Source organism: Giraffa tippelskirchi, chromosome X (assembly GCF_054371585.1).
Source record: "Giraffa tippelskirchi isolate mGirTip1 chromosome X, T2T-mGirTip1v1.2.pri, whole genome shotgun sequence".
NCBI classification, from domain to species: Eukaryota; Metazoa; Chordata; class Mammalia; order Artiodactyla; family Giraffidae; genus Giraffa; species Giraffa tippelskirchi.
The window spans coordinates 86582430-86602651 of record NC_137289.1 but is presented as its reverse complement, the minus strand read 5'-3'; the positions used below and the strand labels follow the sequence as shown (position 1 = coordinate 86602651).

General features: G+C 40.1%; 1 protein-coding gene across 4 annotated transcripts in view; it reads left to right on the top strand.

Annotated features, from left to right (window-relative positions):
• NHSL2 (NHS like 2) overlaps positions 1 to 20222 on the top strand; it is a 300730-nt gene that overhangs the window by 135326 nt on the left and 145182 nt on the right. For 3 of the 4 annotated variants that reach the window (XM_081567497.1, XM_081567495.1, XM_081567493.1), the window contains exon 2: positions 666 to 734. The exons of the other annotated variant lie outside the window; for it this stretch is intronic. In XM_081567497.1, the coding sequence (XP_081423623.1) occupies positions 666 to 734 (69 nt within the window). The remainder of the gene's footprint in view (positions 1 to 665; positions 735 to 20222) is intronic. 4 annotated transcript variants of the gene reach the window in all.

The following is a 20222-nucleotide window of genomic DNA, read 5'->3' as shown; positions in this document are numbered from 1 at the left end:
CATGGAATAACAGAATTTTCAGTAATATGCAGTGACAAGCAGGTGACAAGTCTCTGATCTTGGGTTTGGGCTTTCACTCTGGTCATTTTAATGAACAGCATTCTTCTGCATCACCTTCAAAATCTACTTGGAATCCAATCACTTTTTACCATCTTTGTTGCCTCCACCTAATCCAAGCCATCATCCTCTCTTGCCTGTCGCTGGTCTCCTAAATGATACCGTTAAAACATAGTCTGTGTTAATCGTTTGCTCAACATCCTCTAATTGTTCCCCATCTCACTCACATTAAAAGCCAAAGTCTTTAGAATAGCCTTCAAGGCCCTCAGAATCTCCCCCTCCCTTACCTCCCTGATGTTATCTACTCCAAATCCCTCCGTCACCTCCTTCATCCCAGCCACTCAAGTCTCCTGATCATTCTTTAAGCTTTCCAGGCACATTCATGTATTGTGCTTGCTTTTCCTTCTGCATGGAATGCTTTCCCCAGTGCAAAGATCAGGATGCTGGGAGAGAGTGGTTATGGGAACGGGGGAAATTTGCTGTCTAAAGAAGGCCACCTGAGAGGAGCTGAGGTCTTTGGTGGAGGGATGCAGCCAACCCGTGATGAACCTGAACAGTGAGAGCTGATGAAAAATCTCATTTTCTCTTTCCTTCTGATCTCCTTGCAGGTGCCTCCCATTGGTCAAACCTAACCCGAAGCCAGAGGGCGAGGGAACCTGTCGATGCAGTCCATACAGGTCAGCCTACCAGGGCACAAAGCTGGGTGGAGAGGGGTGGACAAAATCTGAAGGGGAAAATGAAAAATGTCCACAACCTCTGGATATCTTTGTAGCTGGCTCCGTCACTTCCTCCAGCTCTCCACTGAAATGTTACCTTCTCAGTGAAGACTTCTCTGGCCAGCATTTCTAAAATTTCAGCCCCCAGCACTCAACACCTTACATCCTTCTTTCATGCTATTGATACATTTTTGTATAGCACTTAATACCACCTAACATATAATTTATTTATCTTGCCTATCATCTGCTCCCCCACTAGAATGGGAGCCTCACGAAGGCAGGGACTTTGTTTGATTCATTGCTATTATCACTGCCTAGAATAGTATAAAGTAGGTGCTCAGTGAATATCTGGTCAATGAATGAATGCACTCTCAGAAGCCACCCTAGGGTGAGTCTGCTCTCAGCCAGGCACAGCTAGGGGTAGTTGTTCAGTTGTTATTCATGCCTGCTGCTCTCAGTTTCCTTCAAAGAGGCTTGACTGCTTCCATATTTTCAAATCAGAGGGTGGGGAGGTCTTCGGTGCCCTCAGCATTGAAACTTGCATGACAGCTTTTCAACTAGAATCTTATGGAAACTGCTGTTTCACTGATTAGCATGGCTGAGCTTTGTGTGTTTCTAAGTCATCAGCAGCAGTGGGTAGGTTCACAGTCATGGGGACATTGGCCCTTCCAGGTGATACTTCCATACATCAGTGGTAGTGCTGGTGGGCCTGATTCCAAGTGGACCTAGGAGGCACTTCCTTGAGGCTCAAGGGCAGGGGGATATGAGCTGGGCCCTCTGGCCGTACTGGTGGTGAAATATGGGTAGGTCAGATCAGGACAAGCAAAACAGGTTTGAATTCCTAGTACACTGTTGTTGTGTCCAGGATAATGTTTTTACTATGCAAGTGGCATATGAAGATATTTTTGTCATAGAAAAAAATGAAACAATCCAGCTACAGTTAAAACCCTCTTCCTTTCTCAGCTCTGCTCCCCAGAGGTAACAACCACTGTTATGAGCAAAGAGTACTGTCTTCCAAATCTTTTTCTATGTATTCATAGTTTGGTTGTGTGTGGGTATTTAAAAATAAATAGTATTACACTGAGAGGGCAATGGCACCCCACTCCAGTACTCTTGCCTGGAGAATCCCATGGATGGAGGAGCCTGGTAGGCTACAGTCCATGGGGTCGGTAAGAGTCAGACACGACTGAGCGACTTCACTTTCACTTTTCCCTTTCATGCACTGGAGAAGGAAATGGCAACCCACTCCAGTGTTCTTGCCTGGAGAATCCCAGGGACGGCGGAGCCTGGTGGGCTGCCGTCTATGGGGTCGCACAGAGTCGGACATGACTGAAGCGACTTAGCAGCAGTATTACACTGTATACACTGATCTTTAACTTGCTTTATTTCACTTAACAATGTATCTTGGAAACCTTACCATGTCAGGACACATGGATCTAATTCATTCTTTTTTAATTAATTAAACTTTTTATTTTGATGTAATTGTAGATTCACGTGTAGCTTAGAAATAATAGAGAGATCTCATATACCCATCACCCAGTTTTCCTCAATGGCAACCTCTTGCAAAACTATAGTACAATATCACCTGCAGGATAGTAACATTGATACAGTCAAGATACAGAAAATTTTCATCACCACAAGGATCCTTCAAGTTGCCCTTTCATAGCTACCCCAAATTTTTGTCCCATGCTTCTTCACCTTCTCCTTAACCCCTGGCAACCACCAATCTACTCTCCATTTCTAAAATTAAGCCTTTTCAATAATGGTATATAAATAAAATCATCCAGAATGTAACCTTTAGAAATTGTTTGGTTTTTCAGTCAATATAATTATCTGGAGATTTATCCAGGTTGTTGTATGTATTGATATCCTGTTTCTTTTCATTGCTGAGTAGTTTTCCATGTCTTAGATGTAGAGAAATAGTTTATCCACTTGCCTGTTGAAGGACATGTGGATTATTTCCAGTTTGGAGCTATTACAAATGAAGCTGCTGTGAACAATCATGTAACAGGATTTTATGTGAACAGAGTTTTCATTTCTCTGGGATAAATGTCCAAGAGTGCAATTGCTGGGTCATATGGTTCAACAGTTGCAAGTTTAGCTTTTAAAGAAACTTGCCAAAGTGTTTTATAGAACAGCCATACTATTTTACATTTCCATCAGCAATATATGAATGACCCAGTTTCTTGGCATCTTCTCAAACATTTGGTGTGGTCATTTAAAAAAAAGTTAGTCATTCTGATAGATATGTAGTGGTATCTTATGGTGGTTTTAATTTTCATATCCCTAATGGCAAGTGATAGAACACCTTTTCATGTGCTTATTTGCCATCCATATATCCTTTTCAATGAATTACCTGTTCGTGTCATGGTTTGATTGTCATATACAAAATCTAGCCTATGTGCCTAGTTCTAGATTCCAAATGTTTTCTCTTTTCTAGACATTTTATAGTTTTACATTTTTCATTTAAGTTCATGATGCATTTTCCAGCTTTATTGAGATATAATTGGCATATAATATGATGTAAGTTTCAGGTGTACAACATGATGATTTGATGCACATAATATATATATATATATATATATATATATATATATATATATATATATATATATATATAAAGTAAATGCTGGAGAGGGTGTAGCGAAAAGGGAACCCTCTTACACTGTTGGTGGGAATGCAAACTAGTACAGCCACTATGGAGAACAGTGTGGAGATTCCTCAAAAAACGGGAAATAGAACTGCCATATGACCCAGCAATCCCACTGCTGGGCATTCACACCGAGGAAACCAGAAATGAAAGAGACACGTGTACCCCAATGTTCATCGCAGCACTGTTTACAATAGCCAGGACATGGAAGCAACCTAGATGCCCATCAGCAGATGAATGGATAAGGAAGCTGTGGTACATATACACAATGGAACATTACTCGGCCATTAAAAAGAATACATTCAAATCAGTTCTAATGAGGTGGATGAAACTGGAGCCTATTATACAGAGTGAAGTAAGCCAGAAAGAAAAACACCAATACAGTATACTAACACATATATATGGTATTTAGTCAATCGGTAAAGATAACCCTGTATGCGAGACAGCAAAAGAGACACAGATAAATAGAACAGTATTATGGATTCTATGGGAGAGGGCGAGGGCGGGATGATATGGGAGAATGGCATGGAAGCATGTAAATTATCATAAGTGAAACGAATCGCCAGTCCAGGTTCGACGCATGATACAGGGTGCTCGGGGCTGGTGCACCGGGATGACCCGGAGGGATGAGATGGGGAGGGAGGTGGAAGGGGGGTTCTGGAAGGGGAACACATGTACACCCATGGTGGACTCATGTCAATGTATGGCAAAACAAATAAAAAATAAATTTTAAAAAAAGTAATTACCAAAATAAGGTTAGTTTGGTTTGAAGGGGGGTTGTTTGTTTTTTATTTTGACTTCACTGGGTATTTGTTGCAGCACAGTGGCTTCTCCAGTTGCAGCACACAGACTTCTCTTGTCGTGACACAAGGGTTTCTCACTGTGGTCCAGGACTTCTCTAGTTGTGGCGCATAGGCTTCTCTTATTGTAGAGCATGGACTCTAGAGCACGTGGGCTCAGCAGCTGTGGTATGTGGGCTTCTGTAGTTGCAGTGCAAGGGCTCTTCATTTGTAGTACGAGGACTTAGTTGACCTGTGGCATGTGGGATCTTAGTTCCCCAACCAGAGATGGAGCCCACATCCCCTGCATTGAGAGGCATATTCTTAACCACTCGGCCAGCAGGGAATTCCCAGGGTTAGTTTGTGATGCATTTTAAGTTGGTTTTTTTGAATTTTGATAGGAATTGCACCAAACCTGTATATAACTATGGGAAGAATTGATATCTTTACTGGTGAAGGAGATGGCAACCCACTCCAGTATTCTTGCCTAGAAAATTTCATTGACAGAGGAGCCTGGTGGGCTACAGTCCATGGGGTCGCAAAGAGTCAAACATGACTGAGCAACTGAGCACACATGCATGACGTCCATTACTATGTTGAGTCTTCTAATTCATGAACACAGTATATTTCTCAATTTATTTAGGTCTTCTTTGAATTCTTTCATCATCATTTTGTAGTTTTGAGTGTACAATTCCTATCAAGTTTTGTTATATTTTACACTTAAGCATTTTATTTTGAGAAATTGTACATGTTATTATATTTTTAAATTTTGGCATCCATTTGTTCATTGCTGGTATATAGAAATATGATTTATTTCCATATGCTTATCTTGTATCCTACAACCTTGCCAAACTTAACTTATTAGTTCTAGGAATTGTTTTGTGGTTTGTGGGAATTGTCTACATACACTATCAGGTTATCTCCAAATAGGGACAGTTTTATTTCTTCCTTTTCAATCTGTATGCATTTCATTTCCTCTTCTTGCCTGATTATACTGGCTAGAACTTTCAGCATTGTGTGGAATTAGAGTGGCGAGGGCAGACATTCTTGCCTAGTTCACAATCTGAGGAGAAAAGCATTCAGTCTTTCACCATTAAGTTTAGTGTTAGCTGTGTTTTGTGGCTGCTCTTTTTCAAGTTGAGAAAATTCCTTTCTTTTCCTATTTCTGAGGGTGTTGTTTTTTCTTTTTCATCATAATTGGTGTTGGATTTTTGTGAAGTGTTTTTTCTGCATTGGTTTACTAATCATGTGATTGTTCTTCTTTAGTCTATTAATATTGTGTATGGCATTGATTTATTTTCAGATATTGAAACCATCTTGCATCTCTGGAATAGGCTTCACTTGATAATGGTGTAAAATTCTTATTACTGAATTCTATTTACTAATGTTGTGTTTAGGAGTTTTACTTCTATTTTCATGAGAGATGTTAGTCTGTAGTTTTCATTTTTGTTGTGTGACTGTCATCTGGTTTTGGTATCAAAATAATATAAGCTTCAAAAATTATTTGGAAAGTATTTTTCCTCTTCTGTTTTCTGGAAGAGATTGTATAGAATTGGTGTTAATTCTTTAAAGATTTGGTAGAATTCTTCAGTGCAACCATAGGACCTGGGTGTTTCTCTTCTGGGAGTTTTAAAATTATGAATTCAATTTTATTAATAGATAGGGCTATTCAAATCATCTATTTCCTCTTGACTGAGTTTGGGGCATTTGTGTTTTTTAAGGAATTGGTAAGTTTCATCAAAATTGTCAAAGTGCGTAGAGTTGTCCTTAGTATTTATTCCTTTTGATGTCCGAAGTGATTGATACTCATTTTGTTCCCGATATTAACAGGATGTGTTTTCTCTTTTCCCCCATCTCTTTATCTTACTGCAGTTTGTCAGTTTTACTGATCTTTGTTTCACTGATTTCTCTAATTGTTTTCCTGTTTTCAATTTTATTGATTTCTGCTCTTAGTTTAATTTCCTTTCTTCTGGGTTTATCTTTCTCTTCTTTTTCTAGTTTCTTGAGGTAGGAACATAGATTATTGATTTGAGGCTTTTTCTCTTTTCTATAAATTTCCCTTTAAACACTGCTTTAATTGCATACCACAAATTTTCCTATGTTGTAATTTTCATTCTGTTTAATGTATTTTTAAAATTCCTCTTGAGATTTCATCTTTGACCCATGGATTATTTAGAAGTGTGCTGTTTTGTTTCTGAGTGTTTAGATATTTTCCTATTATCTTTCTGTTATTATTGATTTCTAGTTTGATTCCATTGTGGTCACAGAATACATTTCATTTTATTTCAATTGTTTTTTAATTGGTTAAGGCCTGTTTTATGGCACAGGATATGGTGTAATATAGCTTCTTCCATGGGCACTTGAAAAAAATGTCTAGTCTTCTTTGTTGGATGGAGTGTTCTAGAAATGTTAAATTAGAAACCATTTGTTGAGGGCATTGTTGAGTTCTTCTGTATCCTTGCTGATTTTCTGTCTAGTAGGTCCATCCCAGCTCCCCACTCAGCCTTCTTTGACATCACCCTAGTAGGGAGGTTACACCTGATCACAGTTTAGGAAGGGTGAAAGACTGTGTTTTTAACCCTTTCTTTGCAGGTGGGGTTGAGGATGGGCCACTTGTTTCTTGTGATGTTTGGCTGGAACAGAGGAGTTATTGTTTAAAATCTGTGTGGCTAGTCTACCTCCTTTTCTGGTCCTTTGGTTAGAGAGACAGCCTTGCTTTGGTTTTTTGTCTGTTCCCATTGGTGTTTCCATGTTGCAAGCTTTTTGAGTTCCAACTCTGGAATACATGAGACAAAACAAATCCAGGGAACTGACCACCATGTCATTCCTCAAGTCCTGAGGTCTCTCTGGTGTCCCTTCTCTCTCCACCTTTCAGAGTCTTTTTGTATTTGTTTTATTTATAATCTTCAGGAGTTTCAGTTGTACTTAGGTTATTTCTAATTTATTTATTTTTTATTGAAGGATAACTGCTTTACATAATTTTGTTGTTTTCTGTCAAACCTCAACATGAATCAGCCATAGGTATACATAGGCAGTGGCACCCCACTCCAGTACTCTTGCCTGGAAAATCCCATGGAAGGAGGAGCCTGGTAGGCTACAGCCCATGGGGTCGCTAAGAGTCAGACACGACTGAGTGACCTCACTTTCACTTTTCCCTTTCATGCACTAGAGAAGGAAATGGCAACCCACTCCAGTATTCTTGCCTGGAGAATCCTGGGGACGGCGAAGCCTGGTGGGCTGCCGTCTATGGGGTCGCACAGAGTCGGACATGACTGAAGCAACTTAGAAGCAGTATACATATATCCCCTCCCTCTTGAACTTCCCTCCCATCTCCCTCCCCATCCCACCCCTCTAGGATGATACAGAGCCCCTGTTTGAGTTTCCTGAGCCATACAGCAAATTCCCCTTGGCTGTCTATTTTACATATGGTAATGTAAGTGTCCATGTTACTCTCTCCATACATCTCACCCTCTCTTCCCCTCTCCCCATGTCCACAAGTCTATTCTCTATGTCTGTTTCTCCACTGCTTCCCTGTAAGTAAATTCTTCAGTACCATTTTTCTAGATTCCATATATATGCATTAGAATACAATATTTATCTTTCTGTTTCTGACTTACTTCACTCTGTATAGTAGGTTCTAGATTCACCCACCTCATTAGAACTGACTCAAGCTGTTCCTTTTTATGGCCGAGTAATATTTCATTGTGCATATGTACCACAATTTGTTATCCATTCAACTGTCAATGGATGTCTAGGTTGCTTCCATGTTCTAGCTATTGTAAATAGTTGTGCAATAAACAATGGGATACATGTGTCTTCTTCAATTTTGATTTCCTCAGGGTATATGCCTAGGAGTGGGATTGCTGGGTCATATGGTGGTTTTATTCCTAGTTTTTTAAGGAATCTCCATACCATATTCTATAGTGGCTATATCAATTTACATTGTCACCAACAGTGCAAGAGCGTTCTCTTTTCTCCACACCCTCCCCAGCTTTTTTTATTGTTTGTAAACTTTTTGATGAGGGCCATTCTGACTGGTGTGAGGTGATATCTCATTGTAGTTTTGATTTACATTTCTCTAATAATGAGTGATGTTGAGCATCTTTTCATTTGTCAGCCATCTGTATGTCTTCTTTGGAGAAATATCTGTTTAGGTCTTTTCCCCACTTTTTGATTGGGTTCTTCGTTTATCTCCTGTTGAGTTGTATGAGCAGCTTGTATATTTTGGAAATTAATCCTTTGTCAGTTGTTTCATTTGCTATTATTTTCTCCCATTCTGAGGGTTGTCTTTTCACCTTGCTTAGAGTTTCCTTTGCTGTGCAAAAGCTTTTAAGTTTAATCAGGTCCCACTTGTTTACTTTTGTTTGTATTTCCATTAGTCTAGGAGGTGGGTCACAGATGATCTTGCTTTGATTTATGTCATCGAGTGTTCTGCCTATGTTTTCTTCTAAGAGTTTTATAGTTTCTGGTCTTACATTTAGGTCTTCAATCCATTTTGAGTTTATCTTTGTGTATGGTGTTAGGAAGTGTTCTAATTTCATTCTTTTGCATGTAGCTGTCCAGTTTTCCCAGCACCATTTACTGAAGAGGCTGTCATTGCCCCATTATATATTCTTGCCTTCTTTGTCAAAAATAAGATATCCAAGGGTCGTTGGGTTTATTTCTGGGCTTTCTATCTTGTTCCATTGGTCTATATTTCTGTGTTTGTGCCAGTACCATACTGTCTTGATGACTGTAGCTTTGTAGTATAAACTGAAGTATAATTTGTAGTATAATCTGTAGTATAATCCAGCTCCATTCTTCTTTCTCAAGACTGCTTTGGCAATTCGGGATCTTTTGTGTTTCCATATGAATTGTGAAATTTTTTGTTCTAGTTTTGTGAAAAATGCCATTGGTAATTTCATAGGGATTACATTGAATCTATAGATTGCATTTGGTAGGATAGTCATTTTCACAATATTGAGTCTTCCTACCCAGGATCATGGAATATCTCTCCATCTGTTTATGTCATCTTTGATTTCTTTTATCAATGTCTTATAATTTTCTGTGTACAATTCTTTTGTCTCCTTAGGTAGGTTTATTCCTAGATATTTAATTCATTTTGTTGCAATGGTGAATGGGATTAATTCCTTATTTTCTCTTTTTGATTTTTCATTGTTAGTATATAGAAATGCAAGTGATTTCTGTGTATTGATTTTGTATCCTGCAACTTTGCTAAATTCACTGATTAGCTCTAATAATTTTCTGATACTATCTTTAGGGTTTTCTATGTACAGTATCATGTCATCTGCAAACAGTGAGAGCTTTACTTATTCTTTTCCAATCTGGATTCCTTTTATTTCTTTTTCTTCTCTAATTGCTGAAGCTAGGACTTCCAGAACTCTCTTGAATAATAAAGGTGAAAGCGGACACCCTTGTCTTTTTCCTGATCTTAGGGGGAATGCTTTCAGGTTTTCACCATTGAGAATAATGTTCGCTATAGGCTTATCTTATATGGCCTTTACTATGTTGAGATAAGTTCCTTCTATGCCCATTTTTTGAAGAGTTTTAATCATAAATGGGTGCTGAATTTTATCAAAGGCTTTTCCTGCATCTATTGAGATTATCATATGGTTTTATCTTTCAATTTCTTAATATGATGTATCACAAATTGAAGAATTCTTGCATTCCTGGAATAAACTCAACTTGATCATGGTGTATGAGCTTTTAGATGTGTTGGTGAATTCTGTTTGCAAAATTTTGTTGAGGATTTTTGAACCTTTGTTCATCAGTGATATTGGCCTGTAGTTTTCTTTTTTGTGTGTTGCCCTTTTCTGGTTTTTTGTTTCAGGATGATGGTGGCCTCCTAGAATGAGTTTGGAAGTGTTCCTTCCTCTGCAATTTTTTGAAAGAGTTTTAGAAGGATAGGCATTAGCTCTTCTCTAAATGTTTGATAGAATTCTCCTGTGAAGCCATCTGGTCCTGGGCTTTTGTTTTTGAGGAGATTTTTGAACACAGTTTCAGTTTCAGTGCTTGTAATTGGGTTGTTCATAATTTCTATTTCTTCCTGGTTCAGTCTTAGAAGGTTGAACTTTTCTAAGAATCTGTCCATTTCTTCCAGGTTATCCATTTTATTGCCATATAGTTGTTCATCCTTTGTATTTCTGCACTGTCTGTTGTAACCTCTCCTTTTTCATTTCTAATTGTGTTGATTTGATTCTTCTCTCTTTTTCTTGATGAGTCTGACTAAAGGCTTGTCAATTTTGTTTATCTTCTCAAAGAACCAGCTTTTAGTTGTATCAATCTTTACTATTCTTTCTTTCATTTCTTTTTCATTTCTTTCTGCTTGGAGCTTTATGATTTCTTTCCTTCTACTAATTTTGGGTTTTTCTGTTTTTCTTTTTCCAGTTAGTTTAGGTGTAAAGTTAAGATGTCTAGTCGATGTTTTTCTTGTTTCTTGTGGTAGGATTGTATTGCTATAAACTTCCCTCTTAGAACTGCTTTGGCTGCATCCCATAGGTTTTGAATTGTGTTTTCATTGTCATTTGTTTCTAGAAATTTTTTAATTTCCCTTTTGATTTGTTCAGTAACCTCTTGGTTATTTAGAAATGTGTTGTTTTAATCTCCATGTGTTTGTGTTTCTTGCAGTTTTTTTTTTTTTTTCTTGAAAGTGATATCTAGTCTGATAGCACTGTGGTCAGAGAAGATGCTTGTTACGATTTCAATTTTCTTAAATTTACTGAGGTTTGATTTGTGACCCAAAATTTGGTCTATCCTGGAGCATTTCCATGTGCACTTGAGAAGAAGGTGTATTCTTCTGCATTTGGATGGAATGTCCTGGAGGTACCAATGAGATCCATCTCATCTAACATATCATTTAAGACTTGTGTTTCCTTATTAATTTTGTATTTTGATATTCTGCACCTTGGTGTGAGTGGGGTGTTAAAGTCTCCTACTATTATTGTGTTACTGTCAGTTTCTCCTTTTATGTCTGTTAGTGTTTGTCTTATGTATTGAGGTGCACCTATGTTGGGTGCATAGTTATTTACAATTGTTATGTCTTCCTCTTGGATTGATCCCTTCCTTAATAATTATGTACTGTCCTTCCTTATCTCTTGTAATCTTCTTTATTTTAAGTTATATTTTATCTGATATGAGGATTGCTACTCCAGCTTTCTTTTGCTTCCCATTTGCATGGAATATATTTTTCCATCCTTTAACTTTCAGTCTATATCTGTCTTTAGGTCTGAAGTGGGTTTCCTGTAGTTAGCATGTATATGGGTCTTGTTTTTGTATCCATTCAGCCAGTCTGTGTCTTTTGGTTAGAGCATTTAATCCATTTACATGTAAAGTAATTATTGATATATATTTTGCCATTTTCTTAATTGTTTGCAGTTGATTTTGTAGATCTTTTCACTTCTCTCGTATTTCTTGGCTATATAAGTCTCTGTAACATTTGTTGTAAAGCTGGTTTGGTGGTACTGAATTCTCTTAACTTTTGCTTGTCTGAAAAGCTTTTTATTTCCCCATCAATTTTGAATGAGATCCTTGCTGGGTACAGTAATCTTGGTTGTAGATTTTTCCCTTTCAGTGCTTTAAATATATCCTGCCATTCCCTTCTGGCCTGCAGAGTTTCTGCTGAAAGATCAGCTGTTAAACATATGGGGTTTCCCTTGTATGTTACTTGTTGCTTTCCCTTTGCTGCTTTTAGTATTGTTTCTTTATGTTTAGTCTTTTTTAGTTTGATTAATACATGTCTTGGCGTGTTTCTCCTTGGGTTTATCCTGTATAGTACTCTTTGTGCCTCTTGGACTTGACTGACTATTTCCTTTTCCATGTTGGGGAAATTCTAAACTATAATCTCTTCAAAAATTTTCTCATACCCTTTCTTTTCTCTTCTTCTTCTGGAACCCCTATAATTTGAATGTTGGTGCATTTGACATGGTCCCAGCAGTCTCTGAGACTGTCCTCAGCTCTTTTCATTCTTTTTGCTGTATTCTGCTCTTCAGAAGTTATTTCCACCATTTTATCTTCCAGGTCACTGATTAGTTCTTCTGCTTCAGATATTCTGCTATTGATTACTTCTAGAGTATTTTTAATTTTGATAATTGTGTTGTTTGTCTTTGTATGTTTATTCTTTAATTCTTCTATGTCTTTGTTAATTGATTCTTGCATTTTCTCCATTTTCTTTTCAAGGTTTTTGATCATCTTTACTATCATTATTCTGAATTCTTTTTCAGGGAATTTGCCTATTTCCTTTTCATTTATTTGGACTTCTGTGTTTCTAATTTGTTCCTTCTTTTATGTAGTATTTCTCTGCATTTTCATATATTTTTTTAACTTATCGTGTTTGAGGTCTCCTTTTCCGAGGCTTCAAAGTTGAATTCTTTCTTCCTTTTGGTTTCTGCCCTCCTAAGGGTTGTCCACTGGTTTGTGTGAGCCTCATATAGGGTGAAATTTGTGCTGAGATTTTGTTTGTTTGTTTGTTTTTCCTTTGATGGGCAAGGCTGAGTGAGGTGGTACTCCTGTCTGCTGATGACTGGGTTTGTATTTTTGTTTTGTTTGTTGTTTAGATGAGGCATCCTGCACAGGGTGCTACTGGTGGTTGGGTGATGCAGTGTCTTGTATTCAAGTGGTTTCCTTTGTGTGAGTTATCACTATTTGATACTCCCTAGGGTTAGTTCTCTGGTAGTCTAGGGTCTTGGAATCAGTGCTCCTACTCCAAAGGCTCAGAGCTTGATCTCAGATCAGAAATGAAGATTCGTTCAGGCACTTAGAGGGCTCCCTTGCCTGGGGTCCTTCTCTGTTGTTCGGCGTGTTAGACACATAGCATGCTCCTCCTGGCTGGGGTCCTACTCTGTAGATTGGCATGTCAGGCACTTAAAGGGGCACCTTGGGTGGGATCCTACTCTGTAGTTCACCGCGACAGGTGTTTGATGGACCAGCCTCTCCATTGTTCAGCTGCCAATGCTGGTGTGTGGGGAGAGAGAGGCTATGGTGATAGCTCCATCCCATATGTGTGACTCAGCAGTATCGCCTTGCCTCCATGGTTGCCCAGCTTTCCTTCACAGGCATTTTGCACCACAGTCTCCTCCCTCACATCCCCTCGATTCATCTCTCAGCAGTCAGCAACAGCCCTTGCCCTAGGTTTGCGCCACAATCCCTAAATTCCAGCTCCTAGCTGTTGCGCCTTCCAGGGGACCAGTGTTTCGATCTGGGGTATGTATGGCTGCGGCAAGGACTGTCTGATTCTCATTCCCTTTTGGCTGCCACAGATCAGCTGTTTCACTCCCAGCCTTAAATGTTTTTCCTCTGACTCAGACAGTTGCCCCAATGTGGGGATCGGACCCCTGCTTCAGTTCCCCCACCCACTGAGGGCAGGTCCAGTCCTACTAACACTCCTGTTTTCCCCACTAGTTCCTTTGTCCTACTGAGTTTTGCATGGTTGTATATATTCTTTTCCACTGGTTAGGTACTCCTGTCCATTCTCAGCTTGTGTTTTGCATGCACTTCTGTGTCCGAAGGTGTATTCCTGATGTATCTGTGGAGAGAGATGTACTCCATGTCCACCTACTCCTCTGCCAGCTTGTTCCAGTCCTGTACTTAGTTTTTAGTTTTACTTAGTGGAAGGAACAGGGAAAAAAGTTTATCTACTCCATCTTCCCAGAAGCAGAAGTCCTAACTTATTCTTTTAAAATATAACATAATTTTGCAGAGTATGACATTATTAAGAGTCTATTTAATTATTTACCCATTTGATGAACTACGGTTGTTTCTAAATTTTGATGGCTGATATTTCAATAAGCATCCATTCAGTAAACGTGTGTACATATGCAAGAGCTTTTGGGGGATATATGTGAAGAAGTAGAGTTGCTAAGTGATAGAGGGTGATTCACCATTTACCATTGCAACAAAAAAAATAAAATATCTAGGAATAAACTTACCTAAGGAGACAAAAGAACTGTATACAGAAAAGTACAAGACACCAATAAAAGAAATCAAATATGACATACACAGATGGAGAGATATTCCATGTTCCAGGGTAGGAAGAATCCATATTGTGAAAATGACGATACTACCAAATGCAATCTACAGATTCAATGCAATCCCTATCAAATTACCAGTGGCATTTTTCACAGAACTAGAACAAAAAATTTAACAATTCATATGGAAACACAAAAGATCCCGAATTGCCAAAGCAGTCTTGGGAAAGAAGAATGGAGCTACAGGAATCAAACTTCCTGACTTCAGATTATACTACAAAGATACAGTCATCAAGACAGTATGGTACTGGCACAAACACAGAAATATAGACCAATGGAACAAGATAGAAAGCCCAGAAATAAACCTATGCACCTATGGGTACCTTATTTTTGACAAAGGAGGCAGGAATATACAATGGGGCGAATACAGCCCCTTCAATAAGTGGTGCTGGGAAAACTGGACAGCTACATGTAAAAGAATGAAATTAGAACACTTCCTAACACCATACACAAAGATAAACTCAAAATGGATTGAAGACCTAAATGTAAGACCAGAAACTATAAAATTCTTAGAGGAAAACATAGGCAGAACACTCGATGAAATAAAGCAAGATCATCTGTGACACACCTCCTAGACTAATGGAAATACAAACAAAAGTAAACAAGTGGGACCTGATTAAACTTAAAAGCTTTTGCACAGCAAAGGAAACTCTAAGCAAGGTGAAAAGACAACCCTCAGAATGGGAGAAAATAATAGCAAATGAAACAACTGACAAAGGATTAATTTCCAAAATATACAAGCTGCTCATACAACTCAATAGGAGATAAACAAAGAACCCAATCAAAAAGTGGGGAAAGGACCTAAACAGATATTTCTCCAAAGAAGACATACAGATGGCTGACAAATGAAAAGATGCTCAACATCACTCATTATTAGAGAAATGCAAATCAAAACTACAATGAGATATCACCTCACACCAGTCAGAATGGCTATCATCAAAAAGTCTACAGAGAATAAATGCTGGAAAGGGTGTGGAGAAAAGGGACCCTCTTGCACTGTTGGTGGGAATGTAAATTGATACAACCACTATGGAAGATGGTATGGAGATTCCTTAAAAAACTAGGAATAAAACCACCATATGACCCAGCCATCTCACTCCTAGGCATATATCTTGAGGAAGCCAAAATTGAAAAAGACACATATATCGCATTGTTCATTGCAGCACTGTTTACCATAGCTAGAACATGGAAGCAACCTAGACATCTGTTGACAGATGAGTGGATAAAGAAGTTGTGGTATATATACACAATGGAATATTACTCTGCCATAAAAAATAAATGCATTTAAAATAGGAATGCAGTTCTAATGAAGTGGATGAACCTAGAACCTATTACACAGAATGAAGTAAGTCAAAAAAAGAAATATAAATATTGTATACTAATGCATATATACGGAATTTAGAAAAATGGTACTAAAGAATTTATTTGCAGGGCAGCAATGGAGAAACATACATAAAGAACAGACTTATGGACGTGGGGAGAGGGGAGGAGAGGGTGAGATGTATGGAGAGAGTAACATGGAAACTTATATTACCACATGTAAAATAGATAGCCAACAGGAATTTGCTGTATGTCTCAGGAAACTCAAACAGGGGCTCTATATCAACCTAGAGGGGTGGGATGGGGAGGAAGATGGGAGGGAGGGGATATATGTATAACTATGGCTGATTCATGTTGAGGTTTGACAGAAAACAACAAAATTCTGTAAAGCAATTATCCTTCAATTAGAAAAAAAAAAAGAATTCCTTCATGGCTTTTGTGTTGTGTATGTGTGTTGTTTAAAAAGGATTTCTCTACACTAAATTCATAGATACATATGCCTACATACTTCTCATTGTGGTTATAGGTATATTTTATTTATTCATATTTAGTTCTTTGAGCTATCTCTAATGTGTGTGCATTCATGAGCACAGGTGTAGTATGAAGTAGGAATCTAATTTAGTTTTTATCCAGTGGAAAACCAGTTGTTCCAACACTGTTTATTGAATAGTTCATCCTTTCACCACAGGCTTATAAATGACAAATATTATTTATTTAATATCTTTACATGAGTTGGCTCAGGAGCTCTCTGTTCTCTTTTATTCATTTACTTGTCTATTTCTGTGCCAATGTAATGAATCATCCTTCATTGTTCTTTTTCCTCAAAAATTGTTTTAGTTCTTCTTGTACATATTCTCTTTCACATGGATGTTCAAATCAATTTGTCAAGTTCTATGAAAAATTCCTGTGGCGATTGGATTGGAATGGCAATTAGTTTATAGGTTAATTTAGGGAGAATCAACATGTTTTCTACTTTTCCCCACACAACTTTTCGTCCTTCAAGAAGAACATTAGAGCCCACGTGAAAAATGTTTAATGGCTAAAGAACCCACATAAGCCCGTTCTACACACACACACGCATGCACACACACTTGTTTCTGTGTATTTGTGAAAGCCTGCACTCAGGCTCCAAGGGTAACTCTTCATTAGAAACATGGGCTCTGGGCACTAGGGCTGTTGTTCAATGGTACTCCCGAAGTGGGGAGTACTCCTTTTCCTGATCAAAAAGAAACAACCCCATCCCCAAAATCTCTGACATAATAACATGCTTTGTTGGATTTCAAGGAAGGAAGTGGGGAGTAGATGAAGGAGATAAGCAGCGCATGGTAACATTAGGAGACAGTGGGGTCATGATTTTTTTTAATCCGGGAGAGCCCAGGACAACAAGTTTGAATGGTGAAGGATGGAAAGTACCAGGAATTAGGAATGGCCCTCTATTCCATGCTGGTGTTTATGGGATGGGGTCCTGAGGAACTAGGAAACCACCTGTTCCAAGCAGGCTGCTCTCATTCACTATGTCCATCTATATATGGCATATATTGGAAGATGGGTTGGGTCAGCAGCTGGGCCTACTGGGTCTGATGTTCTGACATTCATAGTGTGGCTTTGGAGGCAGATCTGGCTACCTTTTTGTTCACTCCCATAAAACACGCCCCAGGCTCATGGGGTTTCAGTCTTGGTGAGATTTCTGTTGCCTGGATAGTTTACCCTTGTATAAAAATGGCCTGTTCTATCACAAAAGAGCCATGCTGCCTGCCCAGTGGTATGCCCCTTCAGTGTTACTAGCTAGCAGTAAGTACTCACAGCCAGTTGCACAGATCTTGATGCCTGGCTTCGGGTGGGGCTGCCAGAGCAGCTCAACCTACCTACTCAGTTGTTCCAGCAAACTGTAAGCCCAAGAAGGATATTGTAGCATGAGGCAGTCTTGGAGTTTAGCTGAAGCCTCCAAACTTTTCCTAGGGGGATGTAGGGGCTGGTTTAGGAGTTCTTTGCCATGTCCAGATGCTGTCTAGGCAAGCAGCTCTGCCCTTACCTATGTTACATTCAGCTAACAGAATGGACACTGCCCCCAGACACCTTCACTCTCCCCCACAAGGTCATGTTCTCCAAGGCAGGGGTGGGGCCTCAGGTACCAGTATCCCTCTCTGGATCTTAGCATTGAACAAGGCTGACAAACATCAGTAAAATAAAGAAGGCAAAATCAAGTGCAATAAATACCTTAAAGTGAAAGTGTTAGTGGTTCAGTTGTGTCTGACTCTTTGCGACCCCATGGACTGTAGCCTGCCAGGCTCCTCTGTCCATTGGATTCTCCAGGCAAGAATACTGGAGTGGTTAGCCACTCCCTTCTCCAGGGGATCTTCCTGACCGAGGGGTCGAACCAGGGTCCTCTGCATTGCAGGCAGATTCTGTACTGTCTGAGCCAAAGGCAAAATCAAGTGTAGTAAATACCTTAGGAGAGGTACAAAGTGCTATGTGGAGTTTACTAACCCCACTTTTGAAAATTCAACCTATCATTAAGCCTTTTCCCACCCCAATGTCATTTGGATCTGTACCTTTTCCGTCCATTTTCATGACTCTGATTTAGGCCCTACTGAGCACTACTGGACAACCTCAGGGGCCACTTCTCTGATCTGTTTTCCTCTGGTGCATCTTCGGAACTCAAAGTTCTAATCACGTCCTCTGCTCCATAATAAAACATCTTGACAGAATCACACCCAACGTCCACCTGACTTTCTTCTTAAATGTCATTTACAGCTTTTCCTTTATTTCCAAAATGGCAAATGTTTATTATAGTGCTCGACTTTCAAAGTCCTTATGATGTTTTCCAACTGTCCTTTCCTGTATATGTCTGTAAGTGGAGTTGGAGGGCAGTTAGGAGGACAATACAGCTTGATGCTATGTAAAGCACACCTTGAACTTTGGGGTCAGAGATAACTGGTTCGTCTAGTCCCTCCTCTGCGTCTTAGCCACGTGACTGGCCCTCTCTCTTCACATTTCTGTCACTCTCAGTTTCCCATTCTGTTAAGGCCGTGTAACAAAACAACCCCTATTCAAGGTCAATGAGGAAGACTCAGTGAGAGCGGAGGTACTGGGGCTTCCAGGGCTGGAAGCTTCCCCAGGGTAAGGGTTCAGGCAGGGTGGGACCTGGACTGACTGAGCAGGTGCCACCGTCGGGGATCCGCCCCGGGCTGCTTTTCATGCGCAGAGCACCTCGATGTGTCACCAGGCGCGTGTGGAGGCGGCGAGCCTGCGGGTGTGGCCAGTGCAGGCGCAGACGGCGGGATGAGTCAGGTCCATCAGCACCTCCGGAACAGGAGGCTCCTCTGAAGCGGCCCGGCGCCCCGCCCGCCTTCCTCCCCCGCCCAGCCGAGCGGCCGAGCAGACCCCGCGCCCGGCAGAGGGCGCTGCAGGGCAGCTGCTCCAGATGCCAAAACGGACCCTGCCTCTCTGGCTCAGAGGGAGAAAAGATCCTGGGGCCCGGGGTTGTGGTGGAGGTGAGGGGGTGGGGGTGGAGGAAGTCTCTGCAGTCCCAGTGGTGGCTTTGTTTTGAACAAAAACGGTTTTTTAAACACCAAAGTGGAATGTACCCTAGAATAATCAGTCCCTGTACAGTGCTGGTCTGACAGGGCCATACTAGAGAGAGCCACTTCTTGCTTACCCCACACTTTTGAGCAGGGATGTGAGAAGCTGGCGACGTCCCCATTCTCTCCAGAGGGATCCCTGATAGAGTGAGTCTCCCATTTCCAAAATGCATCTGCCTAAGTGACCCAGCCCTTAATCATGTCTCCTCTTAACTTTTCCCACCCGAGGCGATGGAGTGGAGGTTCCAAAGATTTGGGCTGACTGCAATAGTGGGCGGGGGTGGGGGTGGTGGGAAGAGCTCTAGCTGTCAGGGGACCAGGGTTTCAGTACCACTTCCTTCTCAAGTGTGACTTTGCCCATTTCATTATTCATTCATTCAGAAAACATGCATTAGGTTCACAAGGCACTGACCATGGCGGGAAGGGAGGATACCAAAGCTATGGACAGTTATCCCAACCTTAAAACAGCTATGCCTCACACAGGACCCCACGGCACAGGTGACCCATAAATATTTGTTGAATAAATAAATGTTGTGATTGAATCACTACACACAAGGCCAGGGAATTTTGAATCACTGATGTGTCCCAGGTGCCTAGAACAGTGCCTGACACACAGTAGGTTCTCAGTAATTTGTCAAGTGAATGATAAAGGAATACATTAACCATTTTGTGAGCATGGAGGAGAACACCTAACCCATTAGAATAAGTGATGTTTGAAGCAAGTCTTGAGGAAGAGTGGGCGTTAGCTAGGCACCCAGGGCCAGAAGGGAGGATGATACAGGCAGAGAAGAATGTGTGCCAAGATACAGAGCCTACAGTGTCCTCACAATCTATGCCTCAATTCCCCCCTGTAAGAAAAAATATATATATTTGGCCTTGTGATCTCTCAGATTCTTCAAGTTCTGAGATTCTCTGATTCTAAAAATGAATCCAGTTGCCCAGGTTAGGACCTGGGCATCTTTGCAGTTAAAGAAATTCAGGTTTTGACTTTTGAGTGGGCCCATCTTTGAATAAAGACTTGGTGATCTTGTTCTAAGTGTGCTAAGTTGCTTCAGTCGTGTCTGACTCTTTGTGACCCCGTGGACTGTAGCCCGCCA